At 41.0% G+C, this 22550-nt stretch overlaps 1 protein-coding gene across 1 annotated transcript; it reads right to left on the reverse strand.

Annotated features, from left to right (window-relative positions):
• Nucleotides 1-1779: 1779 nt before the first annotated feature.
• On the reverse strand, nt 1780-20747 carry Psc (Posterior sex combs). Its single transcript, XM_089260910.1, has 5 exons — nt 19477-20747; nt 15649-16612; nt 11519-11609; nt 6520-6723; nt 1780-6050 (listed from the first exon to the last, which is right to left on the reverse strand). Exons 2-5 carry the CDS (start codon nt 16568-16570, stop codon nt 2312-2314), a joined length of 4956 nt encoding a protein of 1651 aa, XP_089117036.1. The 5' UTR covers nt 16571-16612; nt 19477-20747; the 3' UTR covers nt 1780-2311.
• Nucleotides 20748-22550: the final 1803 nt, after the last annotated feature.

Genomic DNA, 22550 nt, shown 5'->3' on the forward strand with positions numbered 1-22550 from the left:
TTTTTGTGGATAGCACAAAGTTTCCTGCGAGGCGCCAAGTCCTTTAATTGCAATTTGTTCTAGACGTGGTCGTAGTTTTCCCGCTTAAATGACAATTTATGTGCTTAGCATTTGGATTACATAATGGCGCTAAATTGCTTTCTCTCGACTTTTTGGGGCAGCCAGCCATAAGTTGCTGCCACACCGAGACAAGGTACACAATTTAATTGGCCAAATCCCACGCTTGTCGCCACATTAAGTGCCATTGATTGTGGCTTTAAGCGGACAAATAACGTACTCCCCAAAATATTATTGATGTATTTTGGGGGGTACTTGGCGCTAGCTGTAATTAATTGAGATTACGATTAATATACGATATTTCTGTTGTCTACCTCGAAAAATTACGATGAGTTAAGCTGCTTTATAAGAGGTTTATCTTTATCGGTAAATTGTATATAGCCTTAGATATGATTTTATGTATATATGTAGATATCTGCATGTGTATATATCGAGATTGGGTATAATATTGACTCCCTATATATATACATATTCTCTAATCAATCATATCTTCCGATATCTATAATCACATCTATTATAAAATATTACATAAAATGCCCATTCATGCCATACAGTTCCACCTCCATATCTCCTAGCTGGAATACCCCTTAGCTAATGCATATATTCATCTCAGCGCTTTGGTTGCACATAAATCTTGTGATTTTCAGCGCCAGGCTAAGCCAATTCGCACCTAATCCACCCTTAAAGGACAACACCTATCCTAACTAAGAGACGCACGGTCTACCCTTATATCCTTTCTGTCTGTTTGCCTTCGGCATATGCATTAGCCGTATGTCCTGTCGCGTCTTCTGGGACTCGTTCCTTGAAAATTGCCAATTTTCGAAATGGGAAACTTGCAAAAAAAAGAGAAAAAAAGGAAAAGAAAAAGGAATGGCAAAAATAAGGAAAAGCAAAGCAAAGGCAAAAAGAAAACAATAACAATGCATCTGAATTTCCGAGCATATCGAACCCAAAACCGACATCGACAGGGACAGCGATAGCGACAGAGATACCCAATTCTAAGGCCAATTCCCAATTCCGAAATTCGTAATCTTTTATTTTCCTTTTGTCTTGGGCATTTTTCATTTTAAAGGGCGGACAAAGCCGAGCGGACGGACGGACAACGGGCGACGGCATCGACGGTCACAGCGGGCAGATTAGGAGAAAAAGGACGTCGCGACGCGTCGCTGTGAGGCGACGGCCTTCACGCATTGCATTGACCTTGTGACCCGAGTTGATTAGCATCAACTCTCCATTTGACCATTCAAGAATAAATACGGCTTTTGTATGTTTGCATTTGTATTTGTATTTGAATACTCGTTTAAATAGATTTTTGCTTTATTCTTATCGATTATCCGCTGGTTCTTTATATTAAATATTGTACAACAAAATTTACATTTAACTTTCATTCATTCAGCTCCAACGCTTGGTCGCCTCTTGGCACTTATAACTAGACATCCAAAAATGGCCCCGATATGAACAGAAATCGTGAGCTTTCAATGTGCTTTGACGTTTTGTTTGTAAAGCTTAAAGCTCTGCATGAGCTGTGTGTGTGTGATTGACGTTAGTATTTCATATACTAATGCCAAAGTTAAAACTTTTCAGGAGCTTTAAAGAACAATTGATTTAATATGAAAGCTCTACTCGGTTGTGTAAGCAGCTTTAAAAACCGTTTTAAAAATGCTTCCCTCAGCTTTAAATGCTTTTTCCTCTGATTATCAATACAGTTAAAATCTTTTCGAGTTGCTTTAGATATTATTGAATTTATTAGTCTGCAAATTCTTGCATTTATTTTACTGTCCAGCCGTTCGGCCGTTAGCAGCTTTAAAAGAGCTTTACATATTCAAACAGCTAAGAGCTTACACTTAAAGCTAAGCCTTACGTAAATCAAATACGAACAAATCTCGTATGTATACAAAAAACTTAGATTTTATTGATTCTGAATCGCTCTGTCTTGCTGTCGTATAATCGTATAGCTAGCTATATATATATATATGTATCTATATATGTAAGATCGTATCATATTTATTTACAGCTTAAATGCTTATGTATATATATATATATGTATATGTATATACAACGTAACGGTATATGTGTTTATAAAACTAAAAACAAAATAAAAGGAGAGACCTCTTTAAATATTAATTAGCGCACAGCTTTCGCCCACAATAAACGAGGGTCGAACGTAACGTTGCTGTCGCAGCTGGGGGTTGATTTTCCTTCTGCTAGGTGGGTGCTTGGCTGGGTTGGGTGGGTTTGGTTTTTCCCGTCTGCTTCACTTGCTTTTGGTAAGTGAAAGCGAATTGTTGTTGTTGTTGTTGTTGTTGCTGTTGCTGTTGGCTGCTGCTGCTGCTGCTGACTTGCTGCCGCTGTTGCTGCCGCTGCTGTTGCCGTTGCCTTTCGGCGTCGCTGCTGGCGTCAATTTGGTCGCCGCATGTGGCGAGCTTTTGGGACTGGCCGCCGATGCCAAAGGCTGATGATGCGTGGACGTTGGCGGCGTTGGCAGCGTCACATTGGGCAGCATGGGCATCACCTGCTGCTGCCGCTGCTCACCGCCGCCAGCGCCCTCGTTGCCACCGCCGGCTGCACTCCGCACCTTCTGCAGGTAATCGTTGAACACCTCGTGGCCGGCACGCTGCATGCGCGACAGCTGCTCCATGAGGCAGGCCTGCTGATAGACGGCGGGCGCAAAGTTGAACAGCAGATTCGAGGGATTCGTTGCTGCCGCCGCCACCTGCGCCGCCTGGGCGCGCATCAGATTCTCCTTGAAGAAGTTCAAGTCCAGCTGATTGGCGCTCGAGGCGATGCTCAGCGGCGCATTCATGTGCGGATGCGGATGAGGCGGCGGTGCCATCAGTTTCAGATTCGAGTTGTTCGGGCCGCCGGCATGATGTTTGTTATTGCCGCTGCTGTTGCGCTTGGCTGCATTGGCCGCGTTGGCCTTGATCAGGGCCTGGCTGGCAATGCCATTGGCATTGGCATGCGCATTGTTGGGCGACTTTTTGCTGGCGGGCACCTTGTTAGCTTTGTTGTTGTTGTTCTGGTTGTTTGCAAAGTTGTAGGCAGAGGCAGCGGCGGCGGCGGCTGCAGCAGCAGCATTAGCAGGAGCCGGCAACTGTTGCAGCTTTGCGGCAGGCAGCTCGGCCGTGTTGCCATTAGCTGCAGCCGAGTTCTGACGCGGCAAAATGGGTCGAAACTTTTTGGCCGCCGTCTCGCCGCAGGCCGTTGAGGCAGCGCCTGCTCCGCCAGCTCCCGCTTGCCCCGCCTTGGGCGACTTATTCTCGCCTGCATTGGGCGAGTGCTGGCGCTTCTCTGGGCTGGGCGTCTTCTTGCCCTCCATTTGCGCGGGCTGCTGCAGCGGCTTCAGCGTGGGCGTGGGCGTGGCCTTGGGCGACGTCTTGGGCGGCACAGTGGTCACAGCGGAGGGCGGCGTGAGCCGTGCCAGCAGATGCTGCGGCGAGGGTATTGTCTTGCTTGGCGGAGCGGGAAGTTTCACAGGCGCCATGGACGTTACCTTCTCGCGCTCCCTCTCCCTCTCTCTCTCCTTCTCTTTCTCTTTCTCCTTGTCCAGGGCTGGCTGATCGGGCAGCTTGACAATCTCAATGTAATTGTTAACGGGACTCTTGTGCTTGGCATGCGCCCCATTGCTGGGCGAGGAGGCGTCACCATTGTCACGCGATATGGTTATCGACAGCGATGAGGGTATATTGATGTTGCACGAGTTGAGCAGCGATTTCACCTTCACCTGCTGCTTCTCGGGCGCATCCTCGGCGGCGGGATTGGTGTTCTGGTCCGCCTTGATGGGCGGACTGGGGAACAGGCCGCAAGCGCCCAGGCCACCGCCCGCAGCTCCATTCAGCATGCTCTGCAAATAGGCGCTGGCATTTGTTGTTGTTGTGCTGGTGGCAGCTGCCGATGTTGTTGTTGTTGTTGTTGCTGCTCCTGCTCCTGCTGATGATGATGATGACGATGCCGTCGCGGCCGTGTTTGTCGGCTTGGGCGTGTATTTGTAGGTGGGCATGGTCGGTATATTATAGTTGGGCACATATTGCGGCGAACTGGGCGAATAGATGGGCGAATTGGGCGTGTACATGGGCGTGCGGCAGCCGGGCGGCGCCTCTTTGCCCTTCGATTTGCTGAAGTTGTACAAGGCCAGGTTTAGATAGTTGCTCGACTTGTTGTTGGTGTTGTTGTTGCCAGAGTTGTTGTTGCTGTTGTTGTTTGTCTTGGGCACTGGCGGCGGTCCCATTTTGTGTTCACCTTGCTTCGGCCCATACACGTGCGTCTTGCTCTGACCACCAATTGTCTTGATCTCGGTGCCCGCATCCTTGAGCAAACGATTCACATCGCTGGGTATATTGGCGAAAGGATTCGGACGCGCTGCCTTTGGCAAAATTGGCTGATAGCGCTTGGCAATGGGCGTGCGATTGCCCGGTGCTGACATTTGCAGTCCTGCATGATGTCCTTGCGGTGGTGCGAAATGTGGTTGCTGCTGCTGCTGTTGTTGTTGCTGCTGCTGCTGTGGCTGCTGCAGTGGATGTGCGTGATGTTGGGGCGCGTAGATGGGCAGCTGTGGCGTCTGTGGTCCATTTGCCAGCTTGCTGTTGCTGCTGCTGCTGTTGCGTGCTAGTGGAGGCTTGGCAGGAGGCGGGGGCATCAGCGGTTTGTCCGCGGTCGGCCCGTTGCTGGCGTTGACAATGGGCGCGGGCAGGCGTATCTTAAAGTCCTCACGAGGCAGCGGAGGCGACAGCTTGGGCTTCTTGGAGAGTGCCTTGACGGGCTCCTTGCTCTTGCGCTTGGAGGAGGCTATGGACTTGGGCGGCATGGCGCTGGGCGGCTTCATCAGCAGACTATCGTCCAGGTGGGACTTGGATTTGTTGTTCGGTGCTGGAGCAGCAGCAGCAGCAGCGGATGCTACGCTAATCTTTGACTGCGATTGCTTCTCCGGCGACTCGACTTTCACCTTGATGGGCGTCAGAGCAAACGACTTGAGGAACTCGGACTTGGGATCCTCCAGGCAGGCGCCGCTAGTGACGCGCGGGCTGAGCACGGTGCTAACTCCATTGGGACTCAGGATGCGTTCCGTGCGAATGGTGAGGGGCGGCACGGTCAATGGGGAGGGGCTCTTGCGCTTGCGCTCGCTGGAAGAGGAGGAGGGGCTGCTGCCGTTGGAGGATGACTTCGGACTGCCATCCTTGTCTTTTCTGCTCTTGGAGCGCGATTCCTTCTCCGGCTTGAGCGGCTTGACAATCTCCTTGCGATCCGGATCGGACATGTTGATGATGGTGACGCTATTGTGCTTGGACAGATCAATCTTTAGCTTGATGTTGGGCTCCTCCTTGTTGTAGCCGACGGGCGACTGAGGCGGGCACTTGGTGGTCGGACTCTTGGAGCTCGACTTTGGCGAATGATGATGATGATGCTGATGCGAGTGCTTCTCAGGCTTCTCGGGCTTCTCCACCACATTGCGATTGATGACCATCTTGAGCGACTGGTCAGTGGGTGAATGCAATTTGGGCGCAATGCGAAATTCGTCCTGGGTTTGCTCCACTTTGATGCGTGGCGATTGAGCAGGAGACGGAGTGTTGGCTGGAGCTGCTGCCAGAAGCGCTGGCGGCGACAGCGTGGGCACTTTGATGGCCAAAGGCGCCGGAGGGGGCGTGGCTGCTGGAGACACACGCTCCTGCTTCAAGGGCAGAATCTGTGGCTTGACCACCGCCGGGGCAGGCTTGATCAGTGGCTTCTTGGGGGACTCGTAGACACGGAAAAAGAAGCGCATCGGCGCATCACGCTTCCACGTGTAGATATACGCGATATCCATGAGCGTATAGTAATCCTGCAGCGCAATTGTCTTCACCTTGTACATGATATCGATGCTAAAGTTGTTGGCATCAATCTCGTACTTGTCGTAGACGAACTTCTTCAAGTGGCTAACACGGCACATGGCCGGACATTGCAGATAACGCGGACGCAATGTATCACCGAATTCCAGCTCCGAATCGGTATTCAATTCACTGCAAGGGATGAAAGATGGAGTGGAAGAAACGGTGAATTAGAGAGTGTCAAAAGAGGTGGTTGGTAGAGCTATCGCAGATAGGGTATAAACAAGAAGAGAAACGATTCGCTAGAGCTAGATATAATCCAACTGAGTTCCCCATTATTCTACATTGAATTCGAAAGCAAAATATAAATTTTGTTCCAAATATTCATAACTTCTCTTAAATGCGAAATATATTCAATTTAAATTGAACTGAATCAGTAAAATATAATCGATAACTTTATAAAACTTGGATATCTGTAAATCTGCATTATGTTTATCCCGAAAAGTTCTGCAATATATTAAACCCAAGTAAAATAGATCCCAAAAGTAAACCACCATTAGAAAAAAAACCTATCGATTATAAACGATAACTCCTTTTCTACCTTACATTCGATGAAAATGTATTTATATCGATTCATAATATTCCAAGCCTGGAAACTTACCCAAGTTCCGCATACTCCAGCGACAGAGACATATCATCGGATGGACTGAATATCAAATGCTCCGTATCATCGCCACGCTGTTCGGGCGTGGCCAGTGCCGCCTCCTCGGGACGATCCTTGTAGAAGGCGCGCTTACGCATGAGTTCCCGTTCATAGAGGCCAGGCACGAGCTTATAGACAATCGCCTGCAGTGTGGTATCGGATCTGTAAAAGGAAGCAGAAGAAGAGGAAGAGCGCGTGGTTAGAAACGAGGTGTTGCATAATGCCCAAAGGACAGAGGCGACACACATGTGTGTGCACTCAAATGGAAAAGACAAGAAATCGAGTGAAAGAGAGAGGGAGAGAGACAGAGTGCGAGGGAGAGACAGCGACAAGACCGGCTGCAATTCTCACATGATGAAAAGCGGGAAAATGAGTCGAGAATAAGAAGTCAGTCGCGCGTAGAGCAGCTAGCGACTTCCTTGGTGCAAAAGGAAGGAAGACGACGCACACACACACACACACAGATGAATAGATATATATAAGGATATATTAATAGAGAGAGATATATTATAGAGAGAGAGAGAGACAGAAAACGTACAAATTAGACGGCAGATGCAATTGCTTTTATGGCACGCAACAAATGCCGCAGGAGCAGGGGCAGGGGCAGGGGCAACTGTATGGCATGCGCTGTATTGCCGCCACACAGAGTGGTTGCTGCTGCTGCTGGTGGTGATGGTGGTGGTGGTGGTGGCGCACAGGAACTAGCATTAAGTCGCATTTCATAGGAAACGAAAACAAGAAAGAAAGAATGAAGTAAAGAAAAAGAAAAAAAAAAAAAAACGTCGCTCGCCTTCAATCAAAATGATTTTTGTGAAAAGAATTGAACAATTGTATAGCCCAGAAGAATAAGCGAAAGGAATTTCGAGTTGTATATGGGAACATCAGCAGATGAGGGGTCGCCGGCTTAGGGTCCTTGCCATGAGCCAAAAAAAGGAAAAGAGGGAAAAAAAAATCACGACCAGGGTAAGATCATTTACATGCCAGCGGGCTTTGGTAACCTAATTTTATAGATGTATAGATATGCACATAGACTATAAAAATGAAGACGAGAATTAGGATGTAGATAGACTATGAAATGAAGATTGAAATATAAAGAGAAAGATCGAGAGAAAGAGAATCTATGATATGTGGAAGAATGTTTCAGGAATATGCTTAGATTAATATATAAATTATAAGTAAAACATATTATTATAAGAATATTAAATAAATTTAATATAATATGAGTATGGAATGACAGAGGAAGACAGAATTCTAGGTAGATTATATGAAACTATTAATTGATATAGTTCAATAAATAATAATACAATGGGTTTACTCAAATGTGAGCTAAGAGGATTTGTTAACCTTGTTTAACATTTGCTCAATATTTGTGCGGATTATAGCAAATATTGAGGTTAAACAATAAGTTCATAAGTCTCAATAAACAATGGAATTAGTTTAAGAGGCTTTTCAATGTTTGTATTCGCAGGCTAAATAATTGTATTGGGGTTACGAATAATATACCAATAAATTTTAGCTAAAATATTCTATATAACATTTCTCAGCTCTGTTAATAATAATAAAAATAATATATGATATTAAAAATATATTAGTATAAATGAAAATGTTCTCTCTAATAATGCCTATAGAGTATTCTTAAACACATTTAACAGTTAGTTACAAGATCGTATCGCATCTCTCAGAAGCAACCACACACATCTCTATATGTCTACATTACCACATCACCGCATCTGTATATCTCTACCACATCTTCTTAAGGTTAATCGCAATAAGTGAGGTTAGGGCTGACATTCCGTTGATCGAATGGCGTGTCGCATCAGTGATTGTGGCTAAATGTTTTTCAGGTTAGCCACATAAATGTCACATGCGCGACATATTGGACTGAAAGTACGCAAGGTGTGGTTGGGGGGGAAATTCTAGTTTAGCCAAAGTCGCCCGCTTAACTCAACTGTAAAGTTTTCGCTCCCACTCTCTCTCCCTCTCTCTCTCTCTCTCTGTGTTTGTGAAGGATGCCTTGGGTATCGCAGCACCACAAAACTTTCGCTGTGGCAACTGTGGTTTGGGCCGTCCTGCAAACTTGGCCGAAAAGCTGTGGGTCAATCTTTAACGGGAAAATGCCAAAAGATACCTTGAATTGAATTGAATTTTCGGACTGCTGTCGACAAAACTTGGGCGTTTGCTAAACTTTTTATGTGAAGCCTGCCAAATATTTGCACTTGCTGTCACTGTCTAACCTCCACTATAGCCAGCTCACTCACACTCACGCTCTAGTTGGCTACGCACGTTTCTAATGAAAGAGAAGCCGCGTTCGTGACGTGCGAATCAATTTAAGCTCACAGCTTTAATAAGAGACCAGACCAGACCAGACAGACTAGGGCCTGAACCACCCGCTGTCAGGCGAGAGCTGCCCCACAGTGCACAGACACAGACACACACACACACAGACGCACTCAAACGCTATATACAAATTGGAAGTCAGGTTGAAATCTAGTCACTGAGATAATGAATACAAAACTGAAAAGATAGTCGAAGGCAACGGCTCACCCTCCACAGCCAAGAGCTGAAGCTGAATGAAAGAAGCTCGAGCTCTGCTGCTGCTGCTGCTGCTGCTGCCAAATGGTGTGAAGTCAGCAGAACTAACTATATAGAACAGCTAGATATATACATATACATAGATACAGGGCGACCCTATAAAACAGCAGACAAGTGGTTTTTGTACGTGGTCTCGAGTCTCCAATTAAATTTATTGCAAAACTTTATTGTTTAACCCAACAACAACAACAACAACAAAGAAAAGCAAGGAAATCAAAGAGAAAACAAAACAAAAGGCGAGTCTATTTATTTTGTTTTTTATTACGTATTTGCCAAAAGGTAAACAAAACCAAAACGACGAAGAAATAACAACTGCAAACTGCGAACGGCCATGTTTTCTTTATTTCTTTATATATATATATGTATTGTATTGTATGATGTGTGGCGCCCACGCCCCAAAAGACTAAATAATAAAAAAACAGCAAAAAGCAAAAAAAAAAGTGCTGCCCAACTGATAAACTGCAGGCCACAAAACGTGGCAGCATTTCGCCAAACGCATTTCCAAGAAGTAAATCGAAAAAGAAAGAAAAAAAAACACGACAACAACAAAAACAGAAGACAGAGATAATTAACGGGCGGGTCTTGTGCCGACGGCCAGAGGCAACGATAAGCAACTGAGAAAAAGGGAAGCAACAACAACTACAACAACTACAACAACAACAGAAGCAGCAGCAGCAACAAAAGCAGCTGGAAACAGTCCACAAAAGCCAAAAGGCACAGAGGAGACACGAGACACGAAACACGTAACACAAAACAGAGCCAAGCTGAGTTCCTGCTTCCTCTTAGCCCGGGTCAAACGCAACAACGAGTTTTGTTAGTGGACTCTGAAATGGAAGACCACCAAAACGAATGAGGCGGCGACCGGGGGAGGGGGGCGGCAAAAGAGATCAGCAGCAAATTTATTTGGGATTTTGAAAAAAGCTCCCATTATATTAACTGCATTTAAATAATACTACATAAATACTAGATATATAAACAATATTACAAAAATACTAAGTATACACAAAATACTACTACTACAAATAATAATAAAATAGAAATAATACTACGTATAGAATAATTCGTATAGAATAATTACAAAAATAGATGAAATTTTATATATATATTTGGAAATTATTCTTATGTGATTAAAATGAAAAAAAAAAAAAAAAAAAAATGAATAAATGAAAAAAAAAAAAATAATAAAAATAAAATAAATAAATAATCATAATAATAATAATAATATAATATGATATAATAATAATAGTAATAATAATAATAATAATAAATAAATGGAAAAAAATGTACAGTAAATAAATATTCAAATACAAAAAATAAATAATAATAATAATAATAATTGACAAAGCAAATAGAAAAAGCTGAATGAGAACTTTATGTATTGTTATTATATTTTGTATTCTTTATGTATTGCTATTAACTATTAACTTGTGTATATTTCTATTTAATTTGTATTTAATTTGTATAATTAAAATGCAAATGAATGCAATTTTTTAGAAGATAAATATATTAATATACAAATCAAAAGAGCTTTAGATATTTATGGTATATAAATTAAAAAAAAAAAAAAAAAAAGAAAAGAGCTCGTGTGAAATTCATATAAAGAGTTAATTTATAACATTTTTTTCTATATTTAAATAAAAATTGTCAAAAAAAAAATTAACAAAAAGGAAATGAACTGCTAGAAACTAAAGAGAAAGAGAAATTCATATGAATTACTTCAGAAAAATGCTGACAAAAAAAATTCAAAATAAATATAGCGTGTCAGTAGATTAATTAATGTACACTTCTGTTTAGATAAAGCTACCAAAAAGGCAGCCCTACGCCATTTCTTTAATAAATATATTTCTTTATATTAAAAAAAAAAAAAAAAAAAAAACAATAATAAAAAAAATAATAAGAAATAAATAAATCCTATAAAATGTACAGTAAAAAAAAAAAAAACACACAATTCTTAAATAGAAAAAAAAAAAAAATAATAATAATAATAAATAAAAACACAATTCATAAATAGAAAAAAAAAATAATAATAAATAAAAACACAATTCTTAAATAGAAAAAAAAATAATAACTAATAATAATAACTCAACTTTTCTAAATAATTTGAAGCCATAAATAACATCATAGAGCTGTTGTCAGTGCAGGGACTCGATTAAAGTGAAAATCTAATCTATATCAAGAGCTTATACAACTGCATTAAACTCTTGCCCTGCGCAGACAAATGGCGGCTGCCGCTGTGTTCTTATATTATCTAATTGCAGTTGTCAGCAACAGATACAAATATACATATATAAATATATATATATATATATATAGAGAGAGAGAGATATCTATCTTTATATCATTGTGAATTGCGTCTTTTACTTACTTGATGTTGGGCTTGGCATTGTTGATGACCATCTCGCAGCGAGGACAATAGCGCTCCTTGCGCAGGTGATTGATGAGGCAACTGTGGCAGACTGCAATCGAAATAGACAAGAAATAGAACGTGAGAGAGAGAGAGAGTGAGAGTGAGTTAGATACTGTACGAGACAGTGATGAAGAGCTGCGAATAAAACAGTTACAAATTGTGGCGTTGGTTCGCCTAGAAATTATACAAATTTATGTAAAACCTTGGCAAAAATAATTCCCCTAGCGTTCGTTACGCACGCAGTTTGCCAAGGCTTATGCCACGCCCACACACACAACAGCTACCCAAAATGGATATACGATGTACCAAAAAAAAAAAGAGGAAAAGAATAAATAGGAAATGCAAAAGCAACGCAAACCAGCTATTCAATTCGAACGTGCCACACGAGAAAAAGCTACAAGCCAAAAACTGAGCAAAAAAGTTGTGTAAAAGCTATTCAAAGCCCAAAGCACGACTATGAGATACTCTGTATTTGAGTTACAGAAGACAAAGTATAAAGTAAATGTCTAATATAATTGAAGTAACTAAAGGAAGCTGAAAAAGGCAACGACACTGCGATAAAGATCTCTTAGGATCCGTATAAATAGCTCAAATATGGTCGAGTAATGGACGTAAAGTTAACTCAAATATGGTCATCCTAATGTTCATGCTAGATTTTCTCATATATACAAAAATTTAATTCCGAATGAAAATGGCAAATAGCTCGCCTTAAATTAAAAACTGAAACGAAATGGAAATTTATAATAATTTTATTATTTTATTTTTGTCGTTTCTCTTTTTTTAAATTAATTAATTCTTCCTGCTCTCTGACTGCCCACTTCAATCTACTATAACATTAATATAAAACTCCTTTTTTTAATGCGATTATACACGGCATTCTCAACTACATAACGCCCACACACACACATACACACACACACGCACAGAGTACGTGCATACCCCAATGTTTCCCTTCATTCGCAGCGTGGTATGAAAAACGAAAGAAAAAACTTTGTTTTGACTTTAACGTCAATGGCAGTCCGTCTGTTTGTCTGTCTGATGCTGTGCGTCCCCGCCCGCCCGTCCGCCCATCCGTCCGTCCGTTCGCTACAACTGTCACCCAAGCGACAGCAACATGCAGCAAAGTGAGACGAGAGTTTGGAGACTGGACCCAGACAGGATACAGCAGAGGCAGCAGCAGCAGCACCAGTGAAGATGGGTAAAACGAGAGAAGGGGCAAATATGGAGCAATAGGTAGACGGGGCTGCCCTCGCCTGGGCTGGGCTGGGCTGGCCAACACATTCGCAGCGCCTGTTACGCTTGTCTGTCAGTCCGAGAGACATGGATGGTAAAAAAAAATGACAGTACTACGAGCTGTTGTCATTTGGGTGGTTCGGGGCTGGTGCGAGACGAAAATGGCCTCGAGTCAGAGCTGGCAACGAGGCGAGTGCAGCACAGTTAACAAAAATAGCAGGACAAATACAATAAAAGCAGAGCAACAGCTGCTGCTGTCAGCCAATGGAACGGGGTGGCAACGCTGCCAGGAGTAGAACTAGCAGCAGTAGCGCGCACCAGTCAACAACATGTGGCACTGCAAAGCTGTGAGTGCAACAGATTTAAATGCGCCTCGGGAGCAACATGAAATGCCAATCGGCACATGTGGTTAGACAGATTTACTGACTGGCTGACTGACTGGCTGGCCAACTGATTGACAGACTGAATGAATGAAGGCTAACTGCATTTTGCGTCGGATGCGCAGTTAATCGAATGCCATAATTTGTCTGCTAGTTGATGTCTCTAATATGTGCATAGAGCGAAGAAATTGTCAGCGATTGCTGAGAGAAATGCCACTGATCTGGCAACACTGTATGACATGCGGATAATTAAGTTGGCAGCGCTGCAATTGAGTTGTGAACAAACTGTGGAGGATTTCTCGCATTGTTGAAAGAACTTTGTCTAATTGTTACATAGAACTGTACATAATTAAGCCTCATTTTTGTGCTATATGGCAACACTGAATGACATGCATTCCATAAATTAGTTTATATGCCAGACTTGGCAGCATTTCTTGTAATGTTAAATGGACTTAGACCAACTTTTGGATTATGTTTCGTTTATACCTAAGCTTTTTTCTTATTTACCAGCCATCTGGCAGCACTGTAGGACATGCTCATTAAGTTCATAGTGCTGGAAATCAACATAAGCTAGACTTTTAACCATTTTCAGCAATGAAAAGACTTTTCCCAAGTCTTTGATTCAATTTCCCTTAAACTTTTGTTTAATTTCTAATTTCAAAACTAGCTGGCAACGCTGCAAAACTACTCTAAATGTCTAAGAGCTCCATTAAACTATTTAAATGACGAACTACAACTATTTGAGGACATCTTACCAGCAAAGAAACCAAATTTCAGACGAGTTAAGTTGGCTGCTTTAACTCTTGAACTTGTTAAGTTGGCTGCGCTAGCATAAAAATTTCGTTCAATAAAACCAAATTGCATTTGCTGTGCGGCCAAATTGAAAGTCAACAAAAGAGCGAAAAATGTCGCTGTGGAAAAGCGTGCTGCCACTAAAAGAAAAGCTAAAAAAAACTGAAAAACTGTAGCTTGAACTCGAACCGGAAATTGAAGTAACATAAAAATCGCTCAAAAGACAACTAAAGCGTTGCTTTTTCTTTAAACTCGTCTGGGTCTAATCGAGCGAGAGAGAGCGAGAGGGAGGGAATGGGGGAAGGGAGAGCGTGCAGAATGGTTAGAGTCAGGGTGTCTCAGTTTTCCACTTGAAAGTTGTCTGATTTATGGTTCAGCAGTTATTAAGCTTGAGCATCCTCGCAGAACCATTTGTAATTATTTAGTCAGACATATGTGCCATACATCCAACTCCATTCCGGCTCTCTAGACACGAGCATACTTGCGGCTATATAGCCAGGCTTGGTTTTTCGACCTATGCTAAAACGAGTGAGCCAGAGCCGGAGTCTGCAGATGAGGAAGCTGCAACAGCAGCAGCAGAAGCAGCAGCAGCATCGGCATCAGCAGGCTCATTAATGTTGCCCATTAACTTATCGTCAAGGCAGCATCTGGCTTGGCGTCTATCGCACAGCACAGACTGGGTAAGCGAGGGGGGAGGGGGTAGGCTGAACTTTTGCCAGTTAGTATACCCTGTAATAATTGGTAAATAGATAAGAGGAGATTGTTATATGTTGCTTAGGATTGTGACTATGTAATGAACGCTATTACATCCATTATATTTGTTTAAATGTCTTGCTAAGATCCAATAAATATTTTGCTTAATTATCTTGCAATCGATATATATTGTGGGGTTTTTTTGCCTGCAGCTCTCTCTTCAATCAATTAATTTGTATATAATATACATATATAAATCTAGAATAGTTCTATTTCACTCATAATCTTCTCAGTCGATAATACTGTTCATTAACTACATTTTATACTCTCATTTGTATGAAATTTCTTTTAAAACACAATCGATAACTATCGATTTTTTCTTATAATACCCATTACTGGAGCTAAATGCTGCATTTAAATGCGTTTACCTTATCTTAAATATACTATTTTACTTCCCACAATGACCTACAATCGTTACATATCGATGTCCTTGCTTAATAATGCAAATTTCACATATAAAATCGATTTTTCGTAACAAAATCAGTCCTTCTCTAAGAAACTGGATAAATATCTAATTTCTCTTTAACATAGTCCCTGACATATCTCATTTACATAATCATTAAATATATTTGAGATAAATCTCGCTCAATACAAATCGATAAATATCGATTTATAAACAAATTGCTTTCATTTTTCTTTTTAAGCCCTGATAAACTAATTTGAAGTGCTTCCTTTCCAACACAGACTGCTGTTTCTCAAGAGCAGCGGATGTTGATTTTCTCACAGGGTATTTGGTACAGTCGAGCGTCATTTCCGTTTCGCTTGGCTAACTACTTCTAATTAGCTTTTGCGCCTAGCCGCCAAGTGCCAAGGATTCGCGGTATCTAGGGGGCTGTCTTAGAAGGAGGGTTCGATTTTTTTTTTTTTTTGTTTTCTTTTTTTTTGCGCTGTTTTTCGTCTCTATCGCTATCTCGGTCTTTTGGTACTTACACGAGTGCAAACATTCCACGATGGTCGTCGCATTGATCAGATAGCCTTGGCACAAGTGGCAGATGATGTGGGCATTGACGGCCGTTAGGAGTACGGGGCGTGGCGTTGTCGTCATCATCAATGATGTCGTTGCTGCAGCAGCAGCAGCAGCCGCAGCGGCCGCAGCTTGTGGCGCCTCTTCGTTGGCGCAATGCTCTTCGTCGGCGGAGGCGCCACCGTTGCTGTTCGCATCCTCAATGTTCGACCAGGCGGAGGAGGATGAAGATGACGAGGATGATGAGGAGGAGAATGTTGAGCATGACGAGGCAAATGCTGAACTGTTGTTGTTGTTGTTGTTGTTGTTACTGTTGCTGTTGTTGGTGGAGCCCTCAGCCGCAGCAGTTGTTGCTGGAGGTGTTGCTTCTTTCTTAATGTTGTTGTTGTTACATGCATGCAATGCCTTTGCTGCTGCTGCCGCTGCTGTTGTTGTTGTTGTTGTTGTGAATGCATTAGTTACAGTTGCTGCTGCTGTTGTTGTTGCTGTTGTTAACGTGTTTTCACTTTTTACTTTAATGTTGTTTGTTGCGCTCTTTTGCTGCTGCTGCTGTTGTTGTTGTTGTTGTTGTTGCTTCTGTTGTTGTTGTTGTTGCTTTTGCATTTGCATTTTATCAACACTTGTCGCCGTTATATTTATTGCAAGCTTTTTGATGCTATTATTGTTGTTGTTGCTGCTGCTGTTGTTGTTATTGTTCTTGTTGTTGCTATTTGCATTGCTGGCAAAGCTTTTGCCCGCTTTTGTTGCTTTGCTCGCCATCGCCAGTGTTGATAAATGCTGCGACTGCGACGCCGACGCAGCAGCTGGCTTTTGTGTATGCGCCATTGTTGGTGTTGTTGTTGCCGTTGCCGTTGCCGTTGCTGTTGCCTTCGACTCCGGCGTCATCATAATAATAATAATAGAAGTTGCGCTAAAATTCGCTTTTGTTTTCTGCAAGGAAAGAGAGAGAAAAAAAACGTGGAAATTTAATATGCAGCCAAACGACAAATAACAAATGCAAATATCAACAGACACACACACACGCACACACACACACACACACATACGCTAATAGACACACACATCTACTTAGACCAATGGACACATATGCATATGCATGAATGCAAAAAGAGAGCAGCGGCAGCAGAGTAGGGGTATTCATGCTGTGAGCATTAAAAAATAAGAGCTATAATGCTTACAGAGTGCTAGGCACACATACATACATACACACATACCATAAGAGGTACAACACTATAAATTGATACAGTTGGCACTCGATAGGTGGAACTCCACAATAAATAATAAATTGAGTAGGATATATAGAAAATAATTTTATAAGCAGATTTATTTTTAATTTTTTAATTATTTTTATAAATTTAATTTTTTTAATTAAAAATAAAAAATAAATTTTTAATAATTATAATTATATATAAACCTATAAAATTTATATACTAAGTTTTTATTTAAAATTTAAACTCTCGTAATCAAAAAAAAAATATATTTATATATATAGATGTATGTATGTATTAATTTATAAATATATACTAAATTCGCCTTCGCTCTGCATTTAAGAGCTAGACAACTATGCTTTGAAATTGTTAGCTTTCCACTTAGCGAGCGCTCACTGTGCGCTCCACTCCCTGCAACAGCTTCAAATAATCCTTAAATACAATATGTAAACACAATAAAAATACGTTTCAAGTTGCCAAACACAGACACTCACACTCACACACACACACACATGCACAGAGAAATCTTAAATTTCCACTCGCAGCATTTTCAATGGAAAAACATAAAGAAATGTTTGTTTTTTTTTTTTTTCTCTCTCTCCCTCTCCCTCTCACACTCCATAAAGTCGTTGGCCTCGTGCATTTTGTGCTGATTGTGAAAATGTTAAATAAAATAAAAGATAAAACTCAGCAAGCAGCGGCAGCAGCAACAGCTGTTTTTTCTTCTTCTTTTTCATTTCACTGTCAATCCATCTGTATATAAATGCATAATGATAAGAAAATAGTGAAAAATAAGCAGGCGCAACCATATAAAACGAACACGAGTTGTGGACCATAAACAGCAGAAAAAAATAAAAATAACTCGAGAAAAAAAAAATAAATAAACTCAATGTTAAACAGAAAATCTCATGTTAAATTCATCAATTTCGCATATTTGGAGCTGCCACGCCCCCCATTTGCCATATACGTAATTGAAAGTCAAAACTGTTAAATCACTGGCCAAAAGATGAGGCTGTATTTCATTATATATGTATGTACGTATATATAAATATATATTTTTTTATGTGCAATCAGTTGATGGATAATGGATGCTTGCTCCACACTGGCTTCCCCTTGCTCCGTCTGACTCTCTCACTCTCTCTCTCTTTCACTCTGTTTCCCTCCCTTCTCCGGTTGCCAAGGGAATGTTAACGACTGCCGAGCGGCCCTCCACACACACACACATACATACACATATATATACGCATACCAATGCAAATTGCATTGGCACTCAAAGGGGAGCCTCAGATAAAAAGGGATAGAGCACGAGAGAGGTAGACTTAACAGTCAGATAAGTTGGGTTATGTACGGCTTTTTTTATTTGGAGAAATGAAAACGGCCTGAAATTGAACTCCCTAAAAGCACAAATACAAGTGCGAACTGTTTTGTAAAAAAAAAAAAAACTTTATAATTTCAAGTTGTTTTTGCATCAACGCGCACCAGTAAAAAGTTTTACTCAAAACTTTTTACAGTAAGAGCCAAACTCTTCCTCTCCTTCGCCTGCTCTTGTTCACTCACTCACAAAATGTAAATATGAATGAATATGAAATGTATTCAGGGACGCGCACAAGCAAAGGAACGGGTCTGCCTTTAAAATCCTTTTTACATAAAATTTAAGTGTGCACACACATACATACATACATTCACCCATACACGCGCACATAGCGTACCCAAGTTTAACCCTTCCTAACAGTGGCAGCAACAACAACAACAGCTCAGGCAGTGGCAGAGCGCGCGCAAAAAAAAAAATAAGAGTACGAAAAATGAAAAGGATAAAAAAAAAATTAAAATAAAAGCAAGCAGCGGAATTTCACGTGAGTTAACGTTCGAGAACAAAAGCGCGGCCTGCGCGACTGCAGCAATACGCTACGCGAAGGGCAGTGTTTGTGAAATGCAAAGGGTAGGGTAAATGCGATAGCGACCAAGACTTTATCTCCTTTCCCACACACAGAGACGGACACATTCACACGCACTACTTTCCATTCAGCGACGAAATAAAGTAAAGCAGTTAAAAATATGCAATTTTACTGTATATGCTTATATGTGTGTGTGTGCGCAGAGCATATTTATGTAAAAGAGTAATAACAGCATGTAAGGCATGTACTCACACATCAGTACACATACATACATATGTATATGAGCAAGCTCACTTGCCAATCGCAAATGTACACTTTCTGCGAATGTGTGTGTCTGTGTGTGAAGAGGGGGGCACAAAAAGCTGTTGCTGTCGCCGCTACTGTTTTGGTTTGCAGCTACTTTCCGCTGCTACTTCACTTCCCTCTGCTAGCGACTGAGCGCAGGCTGGAGTGAGAGTTGCGAACGAGTGTGAGTGATTTTTTTTCTTCTTAATTTGGGTAAAGACAGCGAACGATAGAGAGAGAGAGGTAGGGAGGTAGGGAGCATTAGCAGCGCAACAGCTGTGCGCCGACAGGCAGACAGCGGCAGCGCTGTAAAATGTTAGTGGAGCAGAGAAATAAAAAAAAAAAAGAGCATATAATTTGCAATTGCACATCTTGCTTTGGCCTGCTTGTGTGTTGTTATTTTTACCTGAGTACAAATTTGACGGCTAATCCAGTTGAGTGCGCGGCATTTTTGTGTTGTTGTTTTTATCCAATTGCTGCAAGAAGTAAACGTAATCCAAAACGCGATGCAGCCGTTAATAATGTTGGTGTTGTTGCTGTTGTTGTAATAATCCGAAGTGCAGTTATTGGCATATTTGCTCACGCACACTTTCACAAATATATACACACAAATACATATACATATATATACTCTTCGCCGTTTCGTTTTAATTAGATTTTCAACAATTTATCTTGTGCCTTTCTTTCTTCAGCTTCGGCTTCAGCTTCAGCTGTTTGCGTTGCTACGTTTTATTGCTTGCTTTACACTTTACTCCTCTGCTTCGTTGCTTTTGATATTTCTCAACACAAAACACTCACACACACAATCGCACACAGCATAGAAACTCGAGCTCTGCTGCGGCTGTCACTTTGGGTTATTTGCTTTCGTGTGCACCTTTATTGTGTATTATGCTTTGGCTTATGTTTTCTGCACACGCACACATTCACGAACGCCGCTGCTGACGCGAACTGCGACTGCGACGTGTACATAGACGTCGTCGTGTATATAAGCGCAGGCTGTTTACTGCCTTCTGATATCGTCGGCGTGTTGTTGTTGCTGCGGCATTTGTCACACGAGACACAAAGGAAATTTCTACCTTTTGTACAAGCAATGCGTTTTAATACTTTAGTTACTTTCACTTTCTATTATTTAATAATTATATTTAAATTTTAAAAATTATTTATTTATTTATTGTTGTATATTACACTAAAAGGTATGTAATACGCTTGGCAGCTGAAGCAATTTAATATTTTAGCAATGAAAAATGCGCGTACGTCCGTTCGCCTCAACGTTCCATGTTCAACTGACGAAACTACACGACGGCTGCGACGCTGACACGCTGCCAACGCTGTCTTTATTTACTTGCGCAGTCGCCGCACTCATACACATACGCAACGCCTATTTACATTGACAGTGGCCAACTGCCTGCCCTCTGCTGCCGTTTTTTACGTTTTCCTTTTTCTCTACTGTGCGCTCAGTGGCTGCCACAATACTATCTCGCTCGCACACTAACTCTCACTGGGCGTGCAACTGCTGCGCACTCGCTCTCGCTTACACTCGTTGATTTTGGTTGCGTTGGTCTCTTTTGCTGCTCTCATACGGCAAACGAAAACGGCGACGGCTTTTATATCTCATTCGTTGCTGGCGACCGCGAAACGACCGTTCTCGTTCGAAGTTGGCTTTGCACTGAATTGTCGACGTCTAGCCGTTGTCGTTGTTTGCTGTTGCTTTTGCTGTTTGCCTTTTGGCTCTTCTGCTGTGCCTGCTGTTTCTTTGTTTCTTCGACTCACGCTGTCGCCGCTGCCCATATACATACATACCGACATTTGTGTGAAAGGAAAGGGCTGTTGGCTGTCTCATAGTCGACGCCGTCGAAGTGTATATAAGGCTTATGTATACTTTAATGCTTTATGTGCTTGTGTTCAAGCGACGTGTGTGTGTGTGTGTGTGTGTGTGTATGTGTATATGGTATGTGGCGTGGGTTACCCTTCAGCTTGAGTGCGTATAAATATATGTGTGTGTGTTAAGTATATAATACGCATTTTTGCTTTGATCTCTGCTGAGAGCACGGATGTGTGGAAGTATATACCATGCACGTATGTGTATAAAGAAGAATGTAAGATATGCAATATGATATGTATGTGTGTATATGTGGTTATATAAATACGTTTGAAGATTAAAACAACTGAAGAAAAAGTGCGTACATACATACATACATAAATATGTGTCTATTTACAGGCGTATTTAAATATACATACGCAGTTATGTATAGAAAAAGATTTGTCTGTATGCGTATCATATTTGAATGCGAGATACATAAGGGTAGTTGTATCCCATATGTAATACATTTTATGTATATCCATTAATCCCAGGTGCTTCCAGCAGCAACCATTGGCCTCAAGTAACGTTTCTGCCTCGCCAGTGTTGCCGCACAATCTCACAGTGAGTTTTCAAGGCTCAGGTGACAGGCAAACAACCAATTAGTCATCTTTTGTATATACAATAGTAATACTACACTTGCTTCCAATAAATATACAAATTTTAGAAAATATTATTGGGGTAACGTTGAATTGAAGGTTTTATAAAGCTGTTACACACATTTAATGGCTGAAAAACATCTGTGTAAAGTGATATCTATATTAAAGCGAGAAAGATATATATAATGGGTATCACTACATAATAATTTCAAAAGAAAATGTTAAATATGCAAAGTATATACTATGTATATACTATATACATATATAAAAATTGTGAAATTCTATGTATTTTTGAAGCACAGAAAACTATAATGAGGGAATCAAATCTTACTTTGAGTATGACTGTATGACACACTATTATTATAGACCAGAGGGCCATATAGCTTAGTTTGTTCATATGTACATATATATACTAAAAATCCGTGTATTATCAGGATTTATCTAGGTTTCGTAATGATTTTCTCCATTATGAAACATATACCACTCTATACTGAAGATCTGAGTTATCGCAATATTCCATTTTTGTAAACATTTTTCCTTTATTTTCTGTATATGTAAATATTTCTGTATATGTAATTATTAAAGATATAGATATTGTAGAGCTTGGCAACTTCTTAACAATAGTATAGTAGATAAAAGTAGAAATATTATGTGATTATATAGAAAGAGATATCATATTCAGAATTCTTTAAAATGTGATTCCAATCCTGTAGAATTCAAAGCTCTCTAGATCATCAATTTTATTATTTCCTTGAGTTTAGTTCAGTAAAACGTTTATCAGTTGAAACTAAGCTTGAGACTAGAGCGTGAGACTTTGGTAGATAGACTTTAGGCTGAAAAGAATAAAAAATGGACGGCAAAATACATATACTATCTCTAATACAATTTTTCTCTTCTAATATTTTGTAAGCTTGAACTGAAGCTGTACTCTTCATGGCTCAGCAAATGAGGTGAAACTGGCAGGTATTAGTTGGTAAAGTTTTTCTAGAATAGACATATCAAATTTGATTACTTTAGCTCTTT

This window comes from Drosophila navojoa, chromosome 5 (genome assembly GCF_054131105.1).
Source record: "Drosophila navojoa isolate 15081-1374.11 chromosome 5, UAZ_NAV_1.0, whole genome shotgun sequence".
NCBI lineage: Eukaryota > Metazoa > Arthropoda > Insecta > Diptera > Drosophilidae > Drosophila > Drosophila navojoa.